Raw genomic sequence first — 23359 nt, forward strand, 5'->3', positions numbered from 1 at the left:
AGAAACACAGCGGAGGGACGTTTGCTGTCCTCCCTGCTGGATTATAGTTACGGGAAATTGCCACGCTTCAAGGTCTCCCTCGGCTCTAGCCTTTTGAATAGAATTTTGTATAGCACCACCAATTGCTCCAGGTTTTAGTGTTGCAACTACAGGAGCAGTAAGTTTTGTAGCTAATTCATCTTCTCGCCCATTAAGGGGGAGAGAGAGGAGGTGGCCTTCACTTAATTCAGCAGGTGGAGCCGACGGGCTAGTAAAACATATTTTTCAGTTTCCCTTTCTTTTAATTTCCTGTTTCCTGTTCCTCACATTCAGAATCTGTAGTGTTTTACACTCGTCCTTCCTCTTCCTTATCTGAATCTGCCTCATCTGTTTGAAATGGCTCAAGAGCTGCTTTTATTAGCGCCCACACTGACCAAACTGAGACTGGAATTTTTGCTCCATCTTTATACGTTTTTTTAAATCTCTGCCAATTCTCTTCCATTCCTCCAACTCCATAGTCCCTTGTTCTGGGAACCATGGGCAAAACCGCTTTACTGCACTAAGGAGTGAGTGATAAATTCTGAGTACTAACTTTCACTCCCCCTCTTCGTAATAAATGCCTTAAGAAATTTAAATAAGCAGAATGTCTGCTTTCACTTTGTCCCATTGTTATCCTGGTTCTTCTGAGTTCTCAGCTTTCCTGCTGAGCTTCTTTTAGACGTGTCCTTTGACCATACGTCCTCCACTTTCATATGTTCTGGCATTCGTTCCTTCACCGGGGTCTTTGTCGCCCCAAGTTGAGCAGCCAGGAATGTTGGGGTGATCAGACCCAACACCAGGTTGTGGGGGCGATGAAGTTCGGCGGAGTCAAAGGATTGAGAAAAAGTTTAAGAGAGAAAGGTGGGACAGCAGAGGGGCCATCGCTATTGGGGAGGCTGCGAAGGCCCTGAGCTTTGGCAGCCCACGGTATTTATTGGTAATCCAACAAAGAAACAGGTGGTGAGAATGTGGCGGTCAAAAGGACACGTTGCATTAAGCATATGATTTACAGCTGTGATGGTTTAGCATTTATATAGAACATGTTCTGCTATTTGAGATAACGGGAATAGGAGCCTAGGAGCCTAGGAGGGCTAGAAGCAAGGAGCCAGCAAGTCTAGACACATTCCAGAGGATATTATGCAAGCCCTGCCTCAGTTTCCCTCCCAACACTCAGCTTTTTCCCAACAGTTCGAGACCAGCCTGGCCAACATGGTGAAACCCCATCTCCACTAAAAATACGGGCCGTGGTTAACCTGATCCACATTTGGGGAGGCAGGCCGGGGATAGATCACGAGAAGTAGGACCAGGTGTCTCATGAAAACCCAACAGAGCAAGACTCCGTCTCAAAAAAAAAAAAAAAAAAAATTAGCCAGGCGTGGTGGTGCACACCTGTCATCCCAGCTACTTGGGAGGCTGAGGCAGAAGAATTGCTTCAACCCGGGAGGTGAACGTTGCAGTGAGCTGAGATCACGCCACTGCACTCCAGCCTGGGTGACAAACCAAGACTCCATCTCAAAAAAAAAAAAAGAAAACAAAGAAAAAGAAATGAGCTCTCTTCTCCCTCCTCACTTGTCTCCTGGCATCACTGGTGGGGAGGAAGGGCATCAGGACAAGCTTTTTTAAAGGCACCACATTACATTTTTATGATTAGCAAATGAAGACATCCTGGAGAGGTATCTCTCTCTCCAATGTGTGTGTGTGTGTTTGTGTGTGTGTGTGTATACACACCCTCAAAAAGGTATGTGGCAGCACTGTCTATGACAATAAATTGCTTACAACCTACACATCTTTGATGAGATTGGTTAATATATATATCTACCATTGGCATATAAGATGTGTATTACTATGCAGCCATCAACAACTATATTATGTAAACGTGAATTCGACGCTCAAAGATATTCATATTTTAAAAAGTTAGAAAGGCTATGGAAACCATATGTATGGTATCCTGTTGTTAAAACACATGAATGCATGTGTGTATTTATAAAGACAGTCCAACAGGACATAAAAATTATCTGGGTAATGTAATCATGAGTGATTTATTTATCTTTCTGCTTATGCTTTCTACTTTTTCCATAATAGTTCCTAAGCAACATTTGTTTCTTTCTCCTGCTAATAAAAGTAATATATTTTTCAATTTTTATTATTTTTTATTTTTTTGAGACTGAGTCTTGCTCTATCACCCAGGCTGGAGTGCAGTGGCGCAATCTTGGCTCACTGCAACCTCTGCCTCCCGGGTTCAAGCAATTCTCGTGCCTTAGCCTCCAGAGTAGCTGGGATTACAGGCGCCCGCCACCATGCCTGGCTAATTTTTGTACTTTTAGTAGAGCTGGGGTTCCACCATGTTGGCCAGGCTGGTCTCGAACTCCTGACCTAAAGTGATCTGCCTGCCTCAGCCTCCCAAAGGGCTGGGATTACAGGTATGAGCCACCGTGCCTGGCCCATTTTTCAAATTTTTGACAATACATAGGTAATATTTAATAGTTATTTATATAAGAAACACTCCCAGATACCTGAAGCGTTCACTTCCTCTCCTCTTTCCCATCTTAAATGATACCCTTTTAGGGAGAACTCCTCAAACACCTCATTGAAAACTGCAACCACAAGTTCCTGCTTTATTTCTTGCCACTGGGCTCTTGGTCTGTTGTGGGTATACTTGCACTAGCACCCAAGCTCCTCGAGGACCCGGGGTTTTGTTTATTCTGTTCACTGCTATAGCCCCAAAGGCTAGAACAGTGTCTGATACATAGGAAGCACTCACTATATATTTGCTGAAATGATGAATGAAACAGATTTGTTTTACAAAGAAGTTTTGCCTTTATTAATAAGAAACCAGTGATGTTTAGTTTTGAATAACTTTAAAAAATGTCACGTCTTTTAATGTCACGTTAGCCTTTTACTGCAGGGCCCACTTAGAGAGGCTGATAAAAGCCACGAACCCTCCTCTTCCTGCTCCCCATGCCCTCTCAAATCTCAAACACACACAGAAAATTGAATATAGTTTTGGGAGGTTTTGACTTCCCTGAAGTCTGTTCATTAACTTCTTAAAGGTTCCACTAACCCCAGGGTGAGAGCACTTGGTTTAAAGTGTGGCCTGGCTTAGAATCATGATTTCTCTCCTATTCTAATGATTCAAAGAATCTATGTGACTTGAATATCAGTCTTTCCCCTTCTCCCATTAGCCAATTAATTGTTAAACTGATTCCTTCTACAAAACACTCACTACTTAGAGAGGTAAGTTCAATATTTGCAGCTGATAACTTGATGAACAGCCACCAGATGAAAGCTGAACAATCTACTTAAAAATCCAGAGATTTGAAAAAGGATAGATGTTACTACAGGATAGTCAAAATGTCTAGTAAAGTCAATTTTGTACTTGTCAATTGAAAGTCTAGGGCCACAATCTGGGACAGAGATGGAAAAACAGGATCTATTCCACATAGAATATGCTTCTTGAATTTTATTATTTAAAGAGCAAAATAAAAGGAAGTAATGCACATTCACCAAAGTCATTTTCCATTAAATAGAAGAAAAATCTAATACTTTGTAATAAAGACCATCCAGCTAAAAACAGATCATTAAAACAACAATAGCGATTTGACTCTGTATTTTATTTCAATGAGTACACTTCATTCATTGTCCGTAGGAAAACTAGGCTAGGTCTCAATAGACAACAGTCACAGTTACTGAGCAAGTAAATACTCCACACTTGCATGCCCTCCTTTATTTCTTGACGTCTTCGGTCTCATCTGGCTCTCTCTCTTGATGCTCTCTTTCCCACCTCATTTCTTTTAACTCTTGTCTGTACTTCCGTTCGATGAACCGCTTCTGATGGGCCATCTGGGGAAAATTATCTGACGCAAGGAAATATATTTTATATTTAATAAAGGATAGCCACTAGTGCAAAGAATGATGCAACTAAACATATGCACATACAAATATACGTGCCTATGAAATGTGTATAATTGTATTTTATAAGGCACGAGATAGAAAACTGTTTTCTTCCCTTATTCTTTCATCACTCAAAAACATATTGGAAGTCTGGATGAGTGCCCCTGATTGTAAATTTCAGTATCTGATGTGAACTTGGGTATAGCAGGCACCAAACATACAGAAATGTCAAAACACAGACGTGTGGCTTGGGAATGTTACCAAGCAGGTGCTTTAGCATCACTCTCCTAGCAACAGGTGACTTTCTGGGAGAGATGATACAGTAAAATGGAGTCACAGTTTTTGAAAAGCTCAAACTAAAAACTTCAAACAAATGATATTATCATACCATTATTTACCAAGAATTAAAGATTCAGAAAAGAGCAAAGAAAGATCAGGTGGACAAAAAGGGGCCACATTCTAAGTCATTATGTCTGATAATTAATTTTTAGGTTTGTGATGACAGGCCCAAAGCTGTATTTGCAAAAGTAACTCAAGCAGAAAACTTATTGGGTTAAAGCGGACACATAACCTCATGTTTCAAACACATGAAGAATCCGAGATGTGGGCGAGCATGGCATGCTTGGGGGCAAGTTCATTTATTTGCTTTAATGACAATGTGTAATGAAGTGGATCTACATATACAGCAGGCCCCTCATCAGTGATCTCGCTCTCCATGGTTTCATTTACCCGTGATCAACCATGGGCCAAAAATAGGTGGATAATGTACAATAAGATATTCTGAGAGAGAGAGAGAGAAGGCACAGCATACAATCAAGAGTACATTCACACAACTTTTATTACAGTATATTATTGTTCAATTTTATTTAATTATTGTTAATCTCTTTCTGTGCCTGATTTGTAAATTAAATTTCCTCTTTCAATTAAATTTTGCATGTGTAGGAAAAAATACAATCTATATAATGTTCAGTTTTATCTGCAGTTTTAGGCATCCACTGGGGTCAGATATCCCCCATGGATAAGGGGAGACAGCTGTACAATAGAACCTAAATTCTTTTTTCCCTCTTAATTATATAGTATACCATCCTTACACCAGGTTGAAGAAGGGACAGGGTGGTAGGAAAAGCATCTGAAAGACAGGTGGGGAATCAGCAAAGACCTGGTATGTCTGGGGGTCAGAGATTGATTTTATTTATTTATTATTTATCTATTTATTTAGAGATGAAGTCTCGCTGGAATGCAGTCTCTCAGCTCACGGCAGCCTCTGCCTCCCAGGGTCAAGCAATTCTCTGCCTCTGCCTCCCAAGTAGCTGGAATTACAGGCGTGTGCCACCACAACCGGCTAATTTTTGTATTTTTAGTCGAGATGGGGTTTCGCCATGTTGGCCAGGCTGGTCTCAAACTCCTGGCCTCCTGCCTCGGCCTCCCAAAGTGCCGGGATTAAAGGCATGAGCCACTGTGCCCAGCCCAGAGATTGATTTTAAACAAAAGAAGAACATGACATCTGTATTTTGGAAATAAAAACAGTATTAAAATCCTATTCCTGAACTGATCAAATCGATTCCTTATGTAGGTTTCAAATATAACTACATTTTTCAAAAATAAACAAATCCCACTAAGTTAGCTGTAAAGCAAGTTTCTACAAAATGAACTCTATTTCCAGAATAAACTCTACTGTAAAATCAAATTTGCATTGAAAAACACAATTCACATTTAACTATTGATAAAACTTCTTTTATAGCCCTTTTCCTATGAAGTTGTACTACATATATGCAACGTGAATGTGTATATACATACATAAATACATATATATACACACACACACACATACACCTAGACACTTGAACATTTAAAATCATTTCTCTACTCACTGGGAAAGTAGAATATAGGTATGTATTTATGGGTATACTTTTTTCACTTATTCTAGTACAAGCATTTTCCCATATCATTAGTTTTTAAAACCATTACTTTAATGGATACATTTGGATATAGCAGGGGTTGGTAAACTACTATCCACAGGCCAAATACAGCTATCTATCTGTTTTTATAAATAAAATTTTATTGACAGACAGATACACCCATTAAATAGACACATCCATTAGTTTGCACACTATTCAGGCCAGTGCGCTACAATGGCAGAGCTGGAGAATTGCGACAGAGATTGTATGGTCTGGGAAGTCTAAAATGCCTACTATCCGGCCCTTTACAGAAAATGTTTCCTAACCCCTGGGATATACCACAATTTATTAAACATTTTCCTACTCTAAAACACATAGTTTATCTGCTACTATAAATCAAGTTGTCATGATTCTCATGGTATAAACTTTTTTTGGCGGGGAGGGGAAGAGACAGGGTCTCACTCAGTTGCCCAGGCTGGAGTGCAGTGGCATGACCATAGCTCACTGCAGCCTCAAACCCCTGGGCTCAAGTGATCCTCTGGCCTCAGCCTTCCAAGTAGCTAGCACTACAAGTACATGCCACCAAGCCTGGCTAATGGTTTTGTTTTGTTTTGTTTTTAATTTTGTCTTCCACCTTGGCCTACCAAGGGTATGAACTTCTTTAAGGAACTGCTACATCCTGCCAAATTGCTTTCCAATAGTTTAAACAACTCACTCCTACCAGTATGGATATGCAGGCCTGTCTCAGAGTAGGTGATCTCTCCGGTACTGTTTTATAGTTGAAAACAAACAAAAAATGGAATCTCACTTTTATTTCACTCTGATTGCAAATTTATATGTACAATGGATGATGTTCCTAATAGCCAACTTAAAACTCTCAGTGAAGAATCCATAGATGCTGGACCCTGGCAGTATCAGCGTCTGCTCCCACTAAACTCCCTGTCCCTGAACAGGAAACTTTGCTGATTTCCACTTGGCTCTTAGCCTGCTTGCCTTTCCTGGAATCTCTCCCACGCCTGAGGATTCTGGGCCTCTTCACTTTTAGCTTCCCACACTTTGCTGTCTCCTGCCTCATTTAGCGGGGTACTTGAAGCATAATAGAATTGCACTGTCATGTTGTGCCCACAGGTTCTGCTGTGCAGCACAATAGACCTCAGAAGAAAAATCCCTTGCACTTAAGCCTTCAGTTTACAAAAGACTATGCAGTTTCCTACAAGGTCAATCATGTAATTGAAGTTTCTTCAACCCACGCATCCCACTCCTGGGAACCTATTCCACAGAACTAAAATGCACCAATATATAACATTTATTGGTGATGATTTAAAAAAAAATGTCCACCAATAACAAAAAGGCTGAATAAAATATAGCACACCTATAGCAGGAAATATTATGCAGCCACTAAGAATGAATTGGAGCTGTTTTCTATAATCTGCAGGGCTGCTCATGATACATTATTGAGCAAAAAAAGAAAGGTGCAGAGAAGTATGTAATAACATCCCATTTAATAAAACAACGGCCAAAACAAAAAAGAAAAAACCTTCACACGTATACTTTTCTGTTACAAGATTTTAGAGAACACAGAAATGTATGAAAGAAAACACAGGCTGGGCACAGTGGCTCATGCCTGTAATCCCAGCACTTTGGGAGGCTGAGGTGGGTGGATCATCTGAGGTTAGGAGTTCAAGACCAGCCTGACCAATATGGTGAAACCCCATCTCTACTACAAATACAAAAAAATTAGCCGGGTGTGGTAGGAGGCTCCTGTAATCCCAGCTGCTAGGGAGGCTGAGGCAGGAGAATCACCTGACACCTGAACCCGGGAAGCAGAGGTTGCAGTGAGCCGAGATAGCACCACTGCACTCCAGCCTGGGCAATAAGAGCGAAACTCCATCTCAAAAAAAAAAAAAAAAGAAAGAAAACACAGTAGGCTGTTCACACAGATCACCCGTGCTGAGATTAGGACTCTAAGCAAAAAAGGAAAATGCAAATCAAAAAGCACTCAAGAACACTTTTATTTTTAAATATAAGCCCATTTTAGCATGTCTCACATTCTACTATATTCTCTGTGTAAAGAATAATTCTGAAGAAAACAAGATCACATTTTATCAGTACTTACCATTTTTCTCCTTCCTTATTTCCTTTCCATAAAACACTCATTACATTATGAACATAATTATAGAAAAAAAATAGGCTTACATTTTTCAAGCGCATCCATTGCTGCTCCCATTTCCGCTTGCTGAATACTATTAAATAAAAGTAAGATATGCTTTAATTTCAAGATTCTTTTTTTTTTTTTCAAAAATGCAAGGTATGGCTACAAATTTTTCAGGCTGATTTTCACATTCGGTGCATAAAATCTCCTCTGATTACTTACACTGTCACACACTGAACTGCACAGATAGGAATATACACAAGAGCATGCAGAAATGTCATTGATTTGCACAAAGCCTCCTTAAGTTATTCACTCCACACTTTAATACTGCAATAAAATGCCTTCCATTTATGTTAGGTCTGAAGTATTTCATACTTAAGTTTCAATACCCTCACTGTAAAGTTTAAAGAGGAAAAGAATAAAAAAAATATAGACAGGTTTCAAATCATTTCTCAGTTTAAGATACAGACTGGAGAGTTCAAAGAAAGGTGATAATATACATAATTCTTTTCACTCAAAGATGCTAGCATTTCCATACAGCTCAGGTGAGTAGTAGTAAATCAAATGTCTAACAGAGCTGGACACAGTGAACTCATACCTAAAATCCCAGCACTTTGGGAGGCTGAGCGGGGACGGGTACCACTTGAGGTCAGAAGTTCGAGACCAGCTTGGCCAACATGGTGAAACCCTGTCTCTACTAAAAATACAAAAATTAGCGGGCATGGTGGCAAGTGCCTGTAATCCTAGCTTTTCGGGTGGCTGAGGCACAAGTAGAGGTTGCAGTGAATGGAGATCACGCCACTGTACCCCAGACTGGGTGACAAAGTGAGACTCTATCTCCAAAAAAAAAGTCTAATGGTCGTGTCATGTGCAACATGACGACATGACACATCTTACACGCACAGCTTGCATCAAAGTGCGCTCTGCTGGGTAACTAAAACTAGGCAGACCTTCTTACCAGGTAATGTGGTTTTCTCAAGATAGCTAAAGCCCCCTTACACAATGGTATTCCCACGGTCCAGGGCTGATTCAGGGCTTGGCTTTGAGACAATTAATGTGGGGACATTAATCCCTGGAATTCACTTTGCTACTACTCTTGAACATTTTATTCTCGGAGTTAAAAAAGACAGATGATTGAGTTTGGAGATACCAGCTAGGGAATGAGACACACAGGACGTTCATTCAAAGCAGTTCCAGGTATTCTCTTCTCATACCTTGGTCCTTTCCCACAGCCTATTCTTTCTCCCTTGAAATAAACAGCCACAGTGTAGGTTCGGGCATGGGATGGGCCCACTGTCTGCAGAGTCCTGAAAGGGAAAGGAAAGAACATTTATTATGGTAAAGTGTTATTTGTCATGGTTACTATGTAACTATGAGGAAAATCATGTACTTACTGCCTAGACAGAGTTAAGTAAAATAACAGGAAATGTGAAAATGGCAGAAAGGTAAAAAGAGTTAAGTTTTTGATTTGCTAATCCGACAAATATCAAGAGCGTTTGAAATAGAAATTTTAAAAAATTCTGCATTGCATTTTAATATTTCTTCCCAAAGTAATATAAATAACATCAAAAGGCTAACAGTGAAGGGTAAAATATTTTTAAAGAATTTCTAAGTGTGCATATTCACGAACTTTTATCATGAAAAGTTACGAGCTCAATCGCCAAAAAAACAAAGCTCCAGGTACTAGGGATTTTAATGACATGGTGCAGATTTCAAATGCAGTAAAACTGATAACTTCATGGAAAAGGGAAATTAAAAGTAGCCAACAAAGATAATGGAATGAACATAGTAATCTTAAAAAAAAAAACATGTAAAACAACCCCATGATCTTGATAAAATGAGCAAACTCATCTTGTACTTTCATTTGGGGGATTTATGAGAAGGGAGCATAGCAATTTCCTTTGTGTTCGTACGCTCCATGGGATGAATGTGCACGAGTGGCTTCTTGAAGGTAGTACTTATTACAGTAATCATGCCTGTGCTATGGAAAGTTTAGCATCCTCATTTTATTTATTGAACCTTAATTATCACTCTGATGAGGAAATGCCATGAGCCTTTCATAGAATACAGTTTGGATATTCATTATGCTTCTTAGGCACATAATAAAGTACTATTTCTAAACATTTGGGGCTTTTTTCCCCCAATAAATAAAGGAAATATTGTTTAGCAGTGACAGCTTCTTGGCGTAATTTATAGTAGCTTGCTGTGGGGTGACTCAACCTCCTCTCCTGGCCTTAGTTTTTCTTTAGCAAAAAGGCCTATAAAGTGTTGTGACTGTTAAATAAAAACATGCGAAAGGATTGAAAATTCCCAACTGCCAGTCTCATGTTTTTCCTTGTGTATTTTGAAATTTGAGAAAGTCCAAAGGGGAGTTTTACTCCATACAGAACACACACCGTGTGTGCTTGCAACCGTGTATGCATCCACATGGGGTGAAACAGTTTTGAAACAATCTTTACACGTCCTTAAAATCACGTACCCAGACAATACCTTGAGATGCAACCCACCTATTTCAATAATCCTTTCATTTTGTAATTCCACTTTGAAAGCATCTTCTTAATCAACCTATGTGTGTCTCAAGATAATTACTCTACTTCAGAGCTGAACCTCCTGTTTTCATCAAAACGGGTATTAAGTGGTGTGGTGACCCATTACTCACCTACATTCCTTTTTAATGACTTTTGGCTACCACTCAAAGGATAAAGATATTCAAAGTACATGATGGCTTTTGATACACATTCTGAGAAGAAAAGTTCCAAGTTGAAGCCAATAGGGGTTCAGGGAAAGTGCAGAGAGGTACCCAAATATTGCTACAAATAATCATACATGATCTCATCTGGAGGCACAGCCCAGCAGAAGTTACAAGCAAGAAGACAAATATAAAAATGTATATAAAAACCACTGAATCCAAATTTTCTTTTTGATCTCATAATGTTAGTTTGTCTCCCTCCCAGGCAGTAGTTCACAGAGATTTTTAGAAATGGGAGAGAACATAGAGATAATGGAGTGGGACCCACTTATTACAGCTAAGACTAAGAGCCCCAGTGAGTTTCCCTGTGGGGCCCAAAGTCACACTAACAGCCAAGAAGTCTCAATCCCGGGCTCCTGTCATGATCACCCCACAATGACTCATTCTTCAAGGCACATGGAAAGTCAATTTTAGGCATGCTGGATCCAATCAATGACCTGCGGGCAGCAAGGACTTACTTGTACAGAGGAATGTCTGGCTCTTTTCCTTCTGTCCTAAGTGTCAAGCAACACTGCTGAAGCTGGGATTTGGGGTCATTCCAATCCTGATTCAAAATGAACTCCTGTGGAAGTCCCCAAAAACTATTTAGTAACGGGTTCTGGACTCACCAAACATAAAGCAGACCACTAATTCAAACTTTATATGAGCTTACTTTCAATCGTGGAAAGAAGCAGACATTCATGAAAGTATGAACATATTCCAAATCCTTATCAATGTACAGCGCTGCAATAAATGCTGGGGAAAAAAGAATACTTTAAAATAAGCCACAATCACTGCCATCTATCAGAAAGAGTAAGAGACCTAGACTTTTAAGCAAAATTTTAGTAATAGTTTCAACTTCCAGGCCCTCTTTATTTTTTAGCGCTACCATTTCACCTTCCCCCACTTTTTATCATTAATATCAGAAGTAGCAAGAGATGTGTAAGATGCAAATCATAGAGTACAAAGACCAAACTGCATTTAGCTAAGGGCTAAACGAATAGCTTAAAAGGTACACAGAATGCCGCTGTATATCAGGGAAAAAATGCTACCTGAGCACCCAACCCTGTTCACATCAAATAAGTCAAAATACTACTTGAAGATTAGATATGATGCCAGAATACGCACATTCTTGGGTCTTGCCATTTTCAACACCAATCCTGAGGTCCCCTGTTTTTAAGGATTCTATGTTAAATTTAATGAACAGGAATGGGGTAATTTATAGATTCAATCTGCCCAAAAAGAGAAAAACTTAATACTGATCTTAATGACAATAATATGTCAAATTTTGCATTAATAAATGGTGACCCCCTAGGATGACTTCATTTAAAGGTACCTTGACAAAGCAAATAAATGGTGCATTTTCAAAAGAAGAAATAAAAACAGCTTTCATTGAGCTAAAAAAAAAGTGAGAATGATCTCTCAGTTTAATTTTTATGTGATTTTCATCTTTAAATTACTTTTCTTTCATTGAAAAAGAAGTTCTTTTAAGTTCCTTAGTCAGAATGGCTTTGCACTTTGTAAATAAGCTGGTTTTGCATGGTAGACTTTGATACTTGAATATAATTCCCATTGTCAAAAATACCGTAACATTCAAAAAAAAAAGTTCTAAGGCTCAGTGAACGGCCCACTTATTTTGAAGTACTACAAACAATACAACTATGTGTATAATCCTTTCGTTAACTATAATAGGATTATTTACAATGCTAGCAGACCGTATCGGAAACTGCAAAGATGACATTTGTCCGCAGAGCTTTGCACTCATTCAAAACAATGAGTAATAGTTTTAGTATTTAGTGAATAAATTACCCTTCTTTCTTCTGTGCCCCTATATGAAGGCTGCTGGGTGGCAAAAAGGCTCTGATTTACAACAACTGATCTTTATATTCTATTAGTGTTTCACACAAAGGGATATGGTAGCTGAGTGTTAGGATGGAGGGGTATGTGTTGGGGGTACCACTGAAGATAGATTGAACATAAAAATTCATTATTCACATGTCTTAGTTTCAAATTATTTTCCTTCAGAAAAGCTTTGGTAAAAAGTGTAAATGAAAATTAAAATAGCAAACAAGGTTTCTTTAGCCAGAACATAATAATAATGAGGAGGAGGACAAATACGGTTACTTGGACTTAAACTCTGAACCTGAAGGTTGAGAGAAAAGTGTGTGGCACTCACATTCCAAAAGGTCCGCCAAGGTCTTGGTGCGAAGCGCCACAGGCCTCTTGGTCTTGTCGTTGGTTATGGCGTACTCCTGCATGCCCAGCTCCTCCGCTACCTTGGCCTGAGTTCTATTATTCACCAAAGAGCTTCGCAACAACTGCCCAAAAGGAATGGGGGTACATTGAGAACACATTTCACTTTTGACCTCTCTTATTCCTGGGTTGGACCCAACCAGCCTGAGAGGATCTCACTGACAGGGACACTAAAATAAGTGAGGTCTAAGTCCTCAACCGTCACCCAGATGACAGTTCCATGCCCGGATACCTTCTCCTTAATAACGTACTCCACTCTACTATCCTGTATTTTTACCTTACTGACATAAATGGCTCATTTACTTCTTTAGGAGCACTGGGGCAGGGCTGTGGCAGGGGAGGGGGGATATATAATATGATTTAAGGTCATAGCTTCTAATAAGTTTAATGCTACTAAATGAGGAAGCATTAAGAGTTTTAAAAATCAATTTTATTAAAGTGTAACTTACATTCAATAAAATGCACCCATTTTCAGTGCACAGTTAGATGAGTTTTGAAAAACATGTACATTATTATCACTCCAAACAAATTCCCAGCATCTCCACGCAGTGAATCCTTCCCAACCCCTGACCAGGCAAACTCGGCGTGCTTTCTGTCACTGTACATTAATTTTAAAGGATTTTTTTTTAAAGTCTAAAATAAGCTTCAAGTTTCATGGCACTGATGCTAATTTTGATATTATAGGACTTAAGTGAGGTTTAAGTAAATATTATGAAAATATTTAAATTATTTATTTACATTTTTACTTTTATTATTATTTTAAAGATGTATGGTATCTAGCTTGAGTCTCAGTTTTTCATACCGATATCCTTTTTTTTTGTGACAGGCTCTTGCTCCGTTGCCTAGGCTGGAGTGCAGTGCGCACCATCTTGGCTCACTGCAACTTCCACCTTCTGGACTCAAGCTAACCTCCCACCCTCAGCCTCCTGAGTAGCTGTGACTATAGGCGCCTGCCATCATGCCCAGCTAATTTTTGTATCTTCTGTAGAGACAGGGTTTCACCATGTTGCCTAGGCTGGTCTCGAACTCCAGAGCTCAAGTGATCCACCCACCTTGACCTTCCAAAGTGTTGGGATTACAGGCGTGAGCCACTGTGCCCGGCCCACACTGGTATCCTTTGTCTCTAATCAAATTAAAATATAATTTTCATACTTCAACTTCAGGAATTCAAAACAAAAATTTCTACTAGGAATTTCATCAGACAGCTAAGAGTCCTCCAAGAATTTCCAACTAGTAACACTATATGCTGCATGAAAATTATGCAATGAATTCATTATAGAAGTGTCCATAAAACAAGTATGGTTTAGGCGTTTAACACTCATTAACCACTCACTAGGGAAGAGGAGAGGAGGACAGCTGGGAGCAAGTAGGTACATACAAAGATGGGAACTCACCAAACAAAAATGGAACATAATCATCCCTGATCTCTAAGATTTGGGAGAATAATGCATCTACAACTGCAACTTTTCTTAGAATACATATAACAAATTCTTGGTCTATTAAAAAACTTCCTGCTAAGAAACATTCCTGAAAACAGGGATGAGGAGCAGGAAGCAGCTGTGAGTTGTGCTGGTATTCCACTCCCTGCTGTTCCATGTCACACTTTCTTTATTAGATGCAAGTTTTATGCTCTGTGGCTCCATGGTGTCAACAGAGCTTATGAAAATCAAGATTTATTCTTAGTGTCTGATAGTGAATCCTTGACAATAGATAAATAAGAAACAATATGTTCTTAATTTGTCTGACAATGATTCATGAAGCAGAAATATAACTTGATCTTCATAAGCCATGCTTGCTGTTGAATTTCAGACTATTATTCTTTGCCTGTCTCTGCTTTCTTCCCTCCTCCTATCTCCCCCTTAGCCCCATCTTTTCTTCAATGTAGAGTTTCACTAAAATTAACATCCACAGAGGAGCTCAAAATTAAAAGGCTAGCATGTAACATTAATAGAAGACCCAACCAATAAGGAGCCCACTAGCCTAAGATCTTGTAATTATGGAAGAAATGAGCTGAAAGTGATATATCTTTTTTGGTTTGGATTTCAAATGGGGATGGGGAACTTTCCTAAAGTAGAGGCTGTGGGGGAATAGGATGGCTACTGTGGGAACAAGGCTATGCTGAATAAGTTGCGTCCTCTCCGAATATATGCTTTCAGCATGGGAAGAAAACTCTTTAAGCCGTGTATATGGAATGTTCATGCCTCAGATACAAGCCCGACGCACACATGAGCACACACAAATTATGACACATCACTGGCAGCCAGGCCCCACCTGCCACCTTCCAGCGTCAGGGCCCCTCACTCAGTACTATACAGTAATGCTGTCTGACGGGGAAGGAGGAAAGCAGTGAGGATGGAATCAGAAGTGCTTCCAGTTTTATTTCAGACAAGCCCTGACAGGTCTTAAAGCAGAAGGGTGGCCAATAATAAGTGAGATCTGTAAGTTCTTGCCAAAAACCCAGAGCCTGAACCAAAAGTCAGTGGGGGAGAAGGAAGCTATACATCATCCATATTCTCATCGTCAGTTTAAATTTAGAAAATGAGTTTAAATTTAGAAAATGAGTTGAAAAGAGAGAAGACCTTGCTCTTTACCTAGACTAGAAAGTCTGAATGGCAGTTCTCTAAATGACAACTTTCATCCTTGTCCTTTGCTGAACTCTACTTCATAATGAATCATGTTATTTGCCAAAGAACACGACCCAGGGGTATCAGCAGGAAGGAAAACCTGAGGTTACAGCGGTTCAGTGCACCAGTGGTGCAGACCAATTACATGCCAGGCCCTGTGCTGACAGCTGAAGATCCTGAGAGGAGCAACGTGCTGCTGCTGCCCTCAGGAACTGACACCCTCCTTGGAAGCCACGTGCAGACTGGCTGTTGCAATGCACTGTGGTGGCTGCAGTGCCAGCACAGAGACTGCAGATACACGCAGGTGCTCCTCTAGACCTCAGCCTTCCAGAGAGGCCTCCTGGAGGAGGGCTGACATTTGAGTAAAAGCATTTCAGGGCCTCATTTACCTGGCTGTAACACCAGAATCATAAGGTGCTTCTGAGAAGCTGGTGCCCAGGCTTCTTTCAAGAACCAACGAAGCAACATTTCTGGAGATTTAACTTTTGAAAAGATTCATGTAGGTGGATTCTGATGAACACAGAATCAGAACTGAAAAAGACTGAGTCAGCCAGTGAGAGAAGGGTGGGAAATGGTTTCCAAGGAAGAGAGAGCAGCTATGGCAAATGCAAGGAGCCATTACACAGCAAGGTGACAGCTGAGTGGACCTGGAGGGGAAATCAGAGCCAAGTGAGGAGAGCTGATGCAGTAAGGCTGGCAGATGATGTAAAGAAGCCTGCACTTTCCTGTAGGGGAAGAGGAATCCCAAAAGGTATCACATGGGGGCAGTTGTGAGGTAATTTTTTTTTATTTTAGAAAGATTGTTTTGGCAGAAGGATTTAAATGGGGGCAAGACATGAAGTTGAAAAGCCTGTAGATGGTGATGTTATAAATTACTATTTTACAAAGAGGAAATATCTATTTATATATTTTAGTGGAAATCTAGAAAATAAACATTAAGCACCCAACTGAGCAGAAGACACTTATCAGACTATTTTGCAAACAATGCCTTGCGTTAGAGATAGCAAAAAGCAAAAGCTTTCGCACCAAGTTACCTGGGTTCAAATTGTGGCTCTGGCACTTCCTAGCTAAGTGACCCTGTCTAAGTTATTAAGTCTCTCTGAGCCTCAGTTTCCTCATCTATAAAATGGAGAATGTAGTACCTAGCTCTCAGGCTTGCTTTTGAGAATTAGAGTGAATGACATATAATCTAACTACAATGACTGGCATATGATAAACACAACAGAAATGTTAGCTGTTGCTGTGTTATCCACAACAGCATCATCATAACTCAACAAAATACGTTTGCTCTTCAGTTATGGGAAAAAGGTTCTAGAAAATTCTAAGAATTCCTCTGAATTTGTTTTCAATGTAAAATGTTTTGGATACCTGTCCTGTCCACTCACTGTCCTCAAAATTCCCCATTTTACCAGGTGCTAACCTGTCCTCAACAACTTTAAAAAAAATACTTCCAGAAAGACAGAGTTTAATTTGAAATCACCAGAAATGACTAAGAAGACTATAATTAAAGTTCTCTGTAAACTTGAGGAAAGGATTGCTGAATTCCTGGTGCAATGTCAGAGACCAATGTAAATATCCCAGATCTCAAACTCTGGTATTGAGAATCCAGGATGTTTTCTATCATCCCAGCATAGCAGTCTTTCATCATTACTTTAAACTTTCATAAGAAAAAGATTTATTCGTTTAAATAAAACATACATATTGACAATCTTCCTTCAAGTATCCTATTTCACTCTTGAATCTAAAGAGAAAAACCACAGCTGGGGGATGAGCTACCAAAGAGGGCCACCTAGTGTAAAATAAGCAGACTGTGATTTATTATTTTGAGGGCTTAATATAAGAACACGGGGTGAAAGCAGAATATACTATTGAAAGTGACAGTGATATGCCACACAGGTCTATTATACCAAGAGTGGTCTCCAGATGGTCTCCATTTCCCATGATAACTAAAGAAAAGGTACATAAAAGCTAGCAGGCAAATACAGGTCAGATACAAAGAGCCAAATTATGTCAGTGACAGAAATCCTCAAACAGGAGGCTGTGGAATCTATCTTCTCAATGAGATCTTTTAGATAAAATACCTGTTTGTCTGAATGATTTATGCTCAGTGCTGTGTGGAAGCAGCAGGGCAAGATTAGATCACTGGTTCTTGGGCTTTTTGTCTGTAATCCTTGCTCTCTTTCCCATTATCCCAAATCATTAAAAACAAAAAAAACCTGTAGGTTCATCACCACTACAGTGCATGCCACCATTGGGTACGGTGCCTTGAACACAGTAGGCATGGAGATTAGCAACTATTTTTAGCAAAGAGTGAAGGCTAACAAAGAAGAATGATACAGAGGAGAAAACTCCTATGGCTTAAGATTTCCAAGGGTTACATGACAGGCATCCTGGCCTGCATAAACACTTTCTTTGACGCGTTCTCACAATTTATACCTTGACCCTACTGCATACACCAACCTAAAAACTAAAAACTTCAGCATATGAAACAGAACTTCTTCCCTCTGTAACCCAATGCAAACTCGGTTATCCTAGAACAATTGGATAAGCCTAACACTCCTTCCCGAGTAAGCCTTTTTGAATAGCCAACTTACAGAACAGAATGTTTTTCTCTATCAGCATTCAAAACTTGAAAGCCATATTACATTTGCTCAATTGTCCTTATTCCCTTTAAGTGTGCAAGGGAACGGCTCAAAGCTAATTAATGCCTCCCAATGTGAATTACTGTAGCTGTGTGCTCTTTAATCACAATAATGAATCATTTGCCATCCCCCAACCAATGCAACTGCAATAAGTAATCCTCTCCAAATTTTAAATTAATTTTAATCCTTAGACACTCATAAGTAAGCCTTCCGCTTCTTCCCTTATATATAAAGCAACAGTCCGCTTCCCTCCAGTGCCACTGCCTCTTCTCTCTTGACTTAGCTGACTGCACAATTGTCACTCTTCTATTTATTTAGCAAAGATGTACTGAGGGCCTATCATATGCCAGGCACTGCTGAGCATACAGTGATGAACAAAAACATGCTCTCAAAGAACTTCTAGTCTATTGGGGTAGGCAAACTGAGGTAAAGGCCAGGAAGGAAAACAACACAGAATTTTGATTGGGGGGTGGGGATGGGTAAGGGTGGTCAGGGAAAGTTTCCCGCATCCAGAAGTCACACCAGAAAGGACATCTAAAGGAAGAATAGAAGATACCAGGCACATAAAAGTACGGGCTAGAACAGAACAGCTTCCAGGGGGAGGAAGAGCATACACAAAGGCCTGCTGGCAGGAGGAGGCCTGGCGAAACGCAAATAGCAGCTCAGTGCAGAGGTGCAGAGCGAGAAAAAGAGCCTGTGGTATGAGGCTGGGCAGGCGGGCAAGGCCAGACCACCCAGGGCTTTGCCTGTTCTTTAGAAACGATCTGAGGAGCAACTGTAGAGAGTTAAGCTGGGATAGGATGATCATTCAGTCAAAGCATACTTGCTGAGCACTGATATGCCAGGTACTGCCCAGGGACCAAGGAATCAGGAACGGAGAAAACAAACAAAAACTCTGGCCTTCATGGAGTTTACACTCTGATCGGAGAAGACAGATAGTAAACAAGTACATTACATACTATATGCTAAGGAGGAAAAAGACATGAGAGGTTCCAGGCTGAGGAGGTATGCTAGTGACAAGGGGAAGCCGTTGCCTATTTATTCAGGGTAGGTTAAGGAAGGCCTTATTGATAAGATGACATCTGAACAGAGACCTGAAGGAGGTGAGCGATTTGGCCGTATAGATTACCAGGAGAACAATACTGCAGCCAGATAAAATGCACCACAAAGGCCCTGAGGCAAGGGCTTGCTTAGTGTCCTACAGGAACTGGCATACAGGCCAATGTTAAGAGTCTTTTGAAACAGTCAGAGACAGGGAGCCAGTTCATATAAGGTGACTGTAACAACACTGTCTTTTACTCTTGAGATGGGAAGGTTTGGGAGGTTTTGTGCAGAAGAGGAATCTGGCTTCTCTTTAAAAATGATCCCCTAGATGTGCTGAAAATTGACTGGGGCGCGGGGGATGAATCAGTTGGGAGGTTATGGCTAATAATCTGGACTACAGTGGCTCAGACCGGGTGATAACAGTAAAAGTGGTCAGAATCTACACAGAACTTAAACAAATTTACAAGAAAAGGAAAGGGAAAAGGCCAAAGACACAAATTAGGAAGTAGTGTAAAGATGTATTCAAAGCCATGAGACAGACAGAATGAGATCACTTACGGAGCAGAAGTTGACAGAGAGGAGGTCTGACGACTGAGAACTGGGCCACTCCAATGTTAAGAGGTGGGGAGAGGAAAAGAAACAACCAAAGGGGACTGAAGATGAATGGCTGGTGTCGTCACAGTGTAGTCACTGTAGATGAAAGGCCAGTGTAGATTTGTTGTGAAGAGACTCCTTTGACTGCAGCATGTAAAATGGATCGGGCAGGGGCATGAGTTGACATAGGAAGACCAGGGTAGGAAGCTGCAAAAATGACTTCACAAAGGCCTGGGATCTGGGCCTCTTGAAGGATTTCTGCCTGAGAGGCTGTCCATCTCTCAGATAGAGTTCAAAAATGCCTGTAAGAATGGCAAAGGCAGGCTTTTCAAATATTAGGATACACCCAGGAGACACCTGGGGACTCCAGGAGCCCACTCCTCTCACAGGAAGATGCTGCATTGCCTTATGTTTTGCATGAACACAACCTTCAGATTCCTATCCTTTGCAATTTAATAAACGTCACTCCTTTCAACTGGGTCTCTATCAATCACACTGTAACTATGTGTGTGTGTGTGTGTGTGTGTGTGTGTATGTGTGTGTCACAGAGAGAGAGAGAGAGGGAGACAGAGAGAGAAAGACACACACACAGAGAGAGAGAGAGAGAGAGAGAGAGACAGACAGACAGACAGAGAGAGGAGAGTCTTGCTCTGTTGCCCAGCCTGGAGTGCAGTGGTGCAACCATAGCTCCTGGGCTCAAGCGATCCTCCCACTTCAGCCTCCCAAGTAACTGGGGCTACAAATGCATGCCACTCTACCAAGCTAGTTTTTTATTTTATTGTAGAGATGGAGTCTCATTATGTTGCACAGGCTGGTCTTAAACTCCTGGGCTCAAGCAATCCTTCCAGGTTGGCCTCCCAAAGTGCTGGGATTACAGGCATGAGCCACCATACCTGGCCCTTGTAACGTATTGATAGTTATACAGAAATTAAACTGCAGTGGTCCAGGTGAGTAAGGCAGGTAGGGAGGATGTGAGTGACAGAAAAAAGGTCATAAGGAAGAGGATAAATTCAAGAAATACTCGAGGAGTAACACTGTCAAGGCTTGTGAATGGACTGGGATATAGAAAAGGGAGATAGAGAGAGGCATTCAAGATGTCTCCTAGGTTTCTGACATGCAACACTGAATGGGTGATGCCGCCGTTCAATTACTCAGGGAATACTGGAGGAGGACCCAGGCAGGAGACTACAAATTCAGTCTTACACATGTTGAGACGTTGAGAAGGCAGCTAGGGCTGGAACTCAGAAAGGAGATAGGACTGAAGAGATCAGTTTAGAAGTCATCTGCCAGTAAGATGAAACTGATGACACACATTGAAAAGACTTGTAGGAGAGACTCTATTGAAAAGAGAACATGACCTAAGAGTGAGCATTTTAGATATGGACTGTTTATTAGCTGTGAGACTAAGATGTGTCTGCAAAGCAGGCTGAGAAAGAGTAGCTAAACAGGTAAGAGGAAACCCAGGAAAGTGCACCGTGACAGAAGCCAACAAAGCTTGTGTTTCAAGAAGGAGGAGGGAGCAGCCATGTTAATGCTAATGGGAGTTGGTATGTGTTAGAATCTGCATTTAGCTTCTTCTTTGTCTTTGTCTTGCCCGCAGATCTGCTGGTCCTGCTGATTTTTACCAAAGCATTCTGTGAATGTAATTCAAAAAGCCTTCACATAATTTTATCATTTGTCAACATCATTGTAATAAGCTGGTCAAAAACTTTCTAATATTAAGATAGCGGGGCTGTTAAATACATTTTGGATAAAACTACACTTCTGGCATTGAAGTGACTTTGGAAAGAACATAGAACTAGAGTCTCTCATCTAGTCCTAGTTTTATCTTTCTCTAGATCATGGGCAGGACTCATGCCTGAGTTTTGGTTTCCTTACTGTTCAATGCTCGGGGTGGGGGAGTGGGGTGGGAGGGGAAATGTATGCAGTGAGCAGGTGGGAAACAATAAACTTCCCATCTCTATAAGATCCTAGCATTCACAATTAATTTTGTAGGAATACCAGGGGAAATGTGTGTATTTAAAGTAAACATTTTCAAAAGTGGCCTCTATAGGGCCCTAAGATGAATTACCACTTCAAACTATTTAGTTGGTTTGGCCATTTCTCGGGCCAGCCAGATACTCTGACACGTATGAAGTGTCAGAGGATATTGAACATGCAATTTATTGTTTTTCTAATGAATAGTGAGATACTAGACAATAGTTCATTTCTCAAAAATGTTTATATTTTCTTATGAATTTAATATTAAGTCCTGAAAAAGACACTTTCTTGTCCACCTAAAAACAGTTAACTTTAAATGGTAATCAAACTGTTGATATAAAAAAAGAGTACTGCTGATTCCTCAGCACTTATGATGGAACTCAAGAGATATTCATTGAATGAATGAATGCTAGGCTTAGAAATTCCACTGAAAAATGACATCTGAACAGCCAAGTCACCATATTCGCTCTAGTTCCAATATTTATGTCTCACATAAACTATTTCCAGGGCTCACAGTTACAAAGATAAAATCCAATTCTATTCAAAGCAGAACACACATAAAACCTGTAGAGATGCAAAGTTTCAAAGACTTGTTATTTGCTTCAACATAATAAAGACAGACTGCACTAAGTGTCTTGTAGTGTACCAATATTTTTCTTTGCCCAATAAAGTATTTGCTTTCTCAATGTCCAGTCCTCAAGGGACTTCTCAAAGGTTACTCCTTGGGCCTTAAGAGATCATCATGACCTCCTTCTGGACGTTTTGTTCACCATTTCAGGATATTATTGATTGGTTTCAGAGTAAAAACAGTATGCAGCAAATAAAAAAGCTCACGAAAGTTTTATAAAATGAAACCAAAATAAGAGGCATAGGGACCATTTCACTTTGTGTATAAATCAAACCTGTCTCTGTAACTCCCTTTCAACTCTGCCATGGTCTAACCAAACTAAGTCCCTACTGCCTCTCAATCTTCTCATTTTTTTAAGCCATGGCTTTTTGTTCTGCAGTCCCAGTGTGCGTACTGCCCTTGCACAGACATTTCTTCCCACCAAATCCCAATGGCCAAATCCTAACCATCTTTAAAGGCTCAAACATCATTACACCCATGAAGCCTTCTTTGAACTCCACAGATAGAAGAAACCTCGTATTTTCCTAAACCGCACAAGTGCAACAATTTACCTAGGCTTCTTTATGATATTTAACATGTTCTACCTTGCATTTAGTTATAGTAACTTATGCTTTCTATAGTGTGTATCTACATATATAAACTCATGATAGATATATATATATAGTGTTTATTTTGTGGTTATTTAAGCTTTAATCTCCTCTAATAATTTTTAAGCTCCTTGTAAACAGACTTGGTGTCAACTTACCTTTGGTCCTTCCATGAGGCCTAGCTCAATATTTTGCACAGAGTAGGCAGTCAGTAAATAAAGGAGTATAAAATGAGCTCTCATTGCATATGTGCTTTGTATACAATTTGCACAATGAAATGAACAAAGCCATATGATAAGCTAAAGTCACTAAGAGTAAGA

The 23359-nt window shown here is 40.2% G+C and overlaps 1 protein-coding gene across 7 annotated transcripts in view; it reads right to left on the reverse strand.

Annotated features, from left to right (window-relative positions):
* Positions 1 to 3610: 3610 nt before the first annotated feature.
* DROSHA (drosha ribonuclease III) overlaps positions 3611 to 23359 on the reverse strand; it is a 131220-nt gene continuing 111471 nt past the window's right edge. For all 7 annotated transcript variants that reach the window (XM_058430118.1, XM_058430120.1, XM_058430116.1 and 4 more), the window contains 6 exons: positions 12864 to 13005; positions 11361 to 11443; positions 11167 to 11270; positions 9174 to 9266; positions 8004 to 8050; positions 3611 to 3872 (listed from right to left, as the gene is read on the reverse strand). In XM_058430118.1, coding sequence (XP_058286101.1) covers positions 3742 to 3872; positions 8004 to 8050; positions 9174 to 9266; positions 11167 to 11270; positions 11361 to 11443; positions 12864 to 13005 — 600 coding nt within the window. In that variant the 3' untranslated portion in view covers positions 3611 to 3741. The remainder of the gene's footprint in view (positions 3873 to 8003; positions 8051 to 9173; positions 9267 to 11166; positions 11271 to 11360; positions 11444 to 12863; positions 13006 to 23359) is intronic.

This window comes from Hylobates moloch, unplaced genomic scaffold, assembly GCF_009828535.3.
Source record: "Hylobates moloch isolate HMO894 unplaced genomic scaffold, HMol_V3 SCAFFOLD_17, whole genome shotgun sequence".
Lineage (NCBI taxonomy): Eukaryota > Metazoa > Chordata > Mammalia > Primates > Hylobatidae > Hylobates > Hylobates moloch.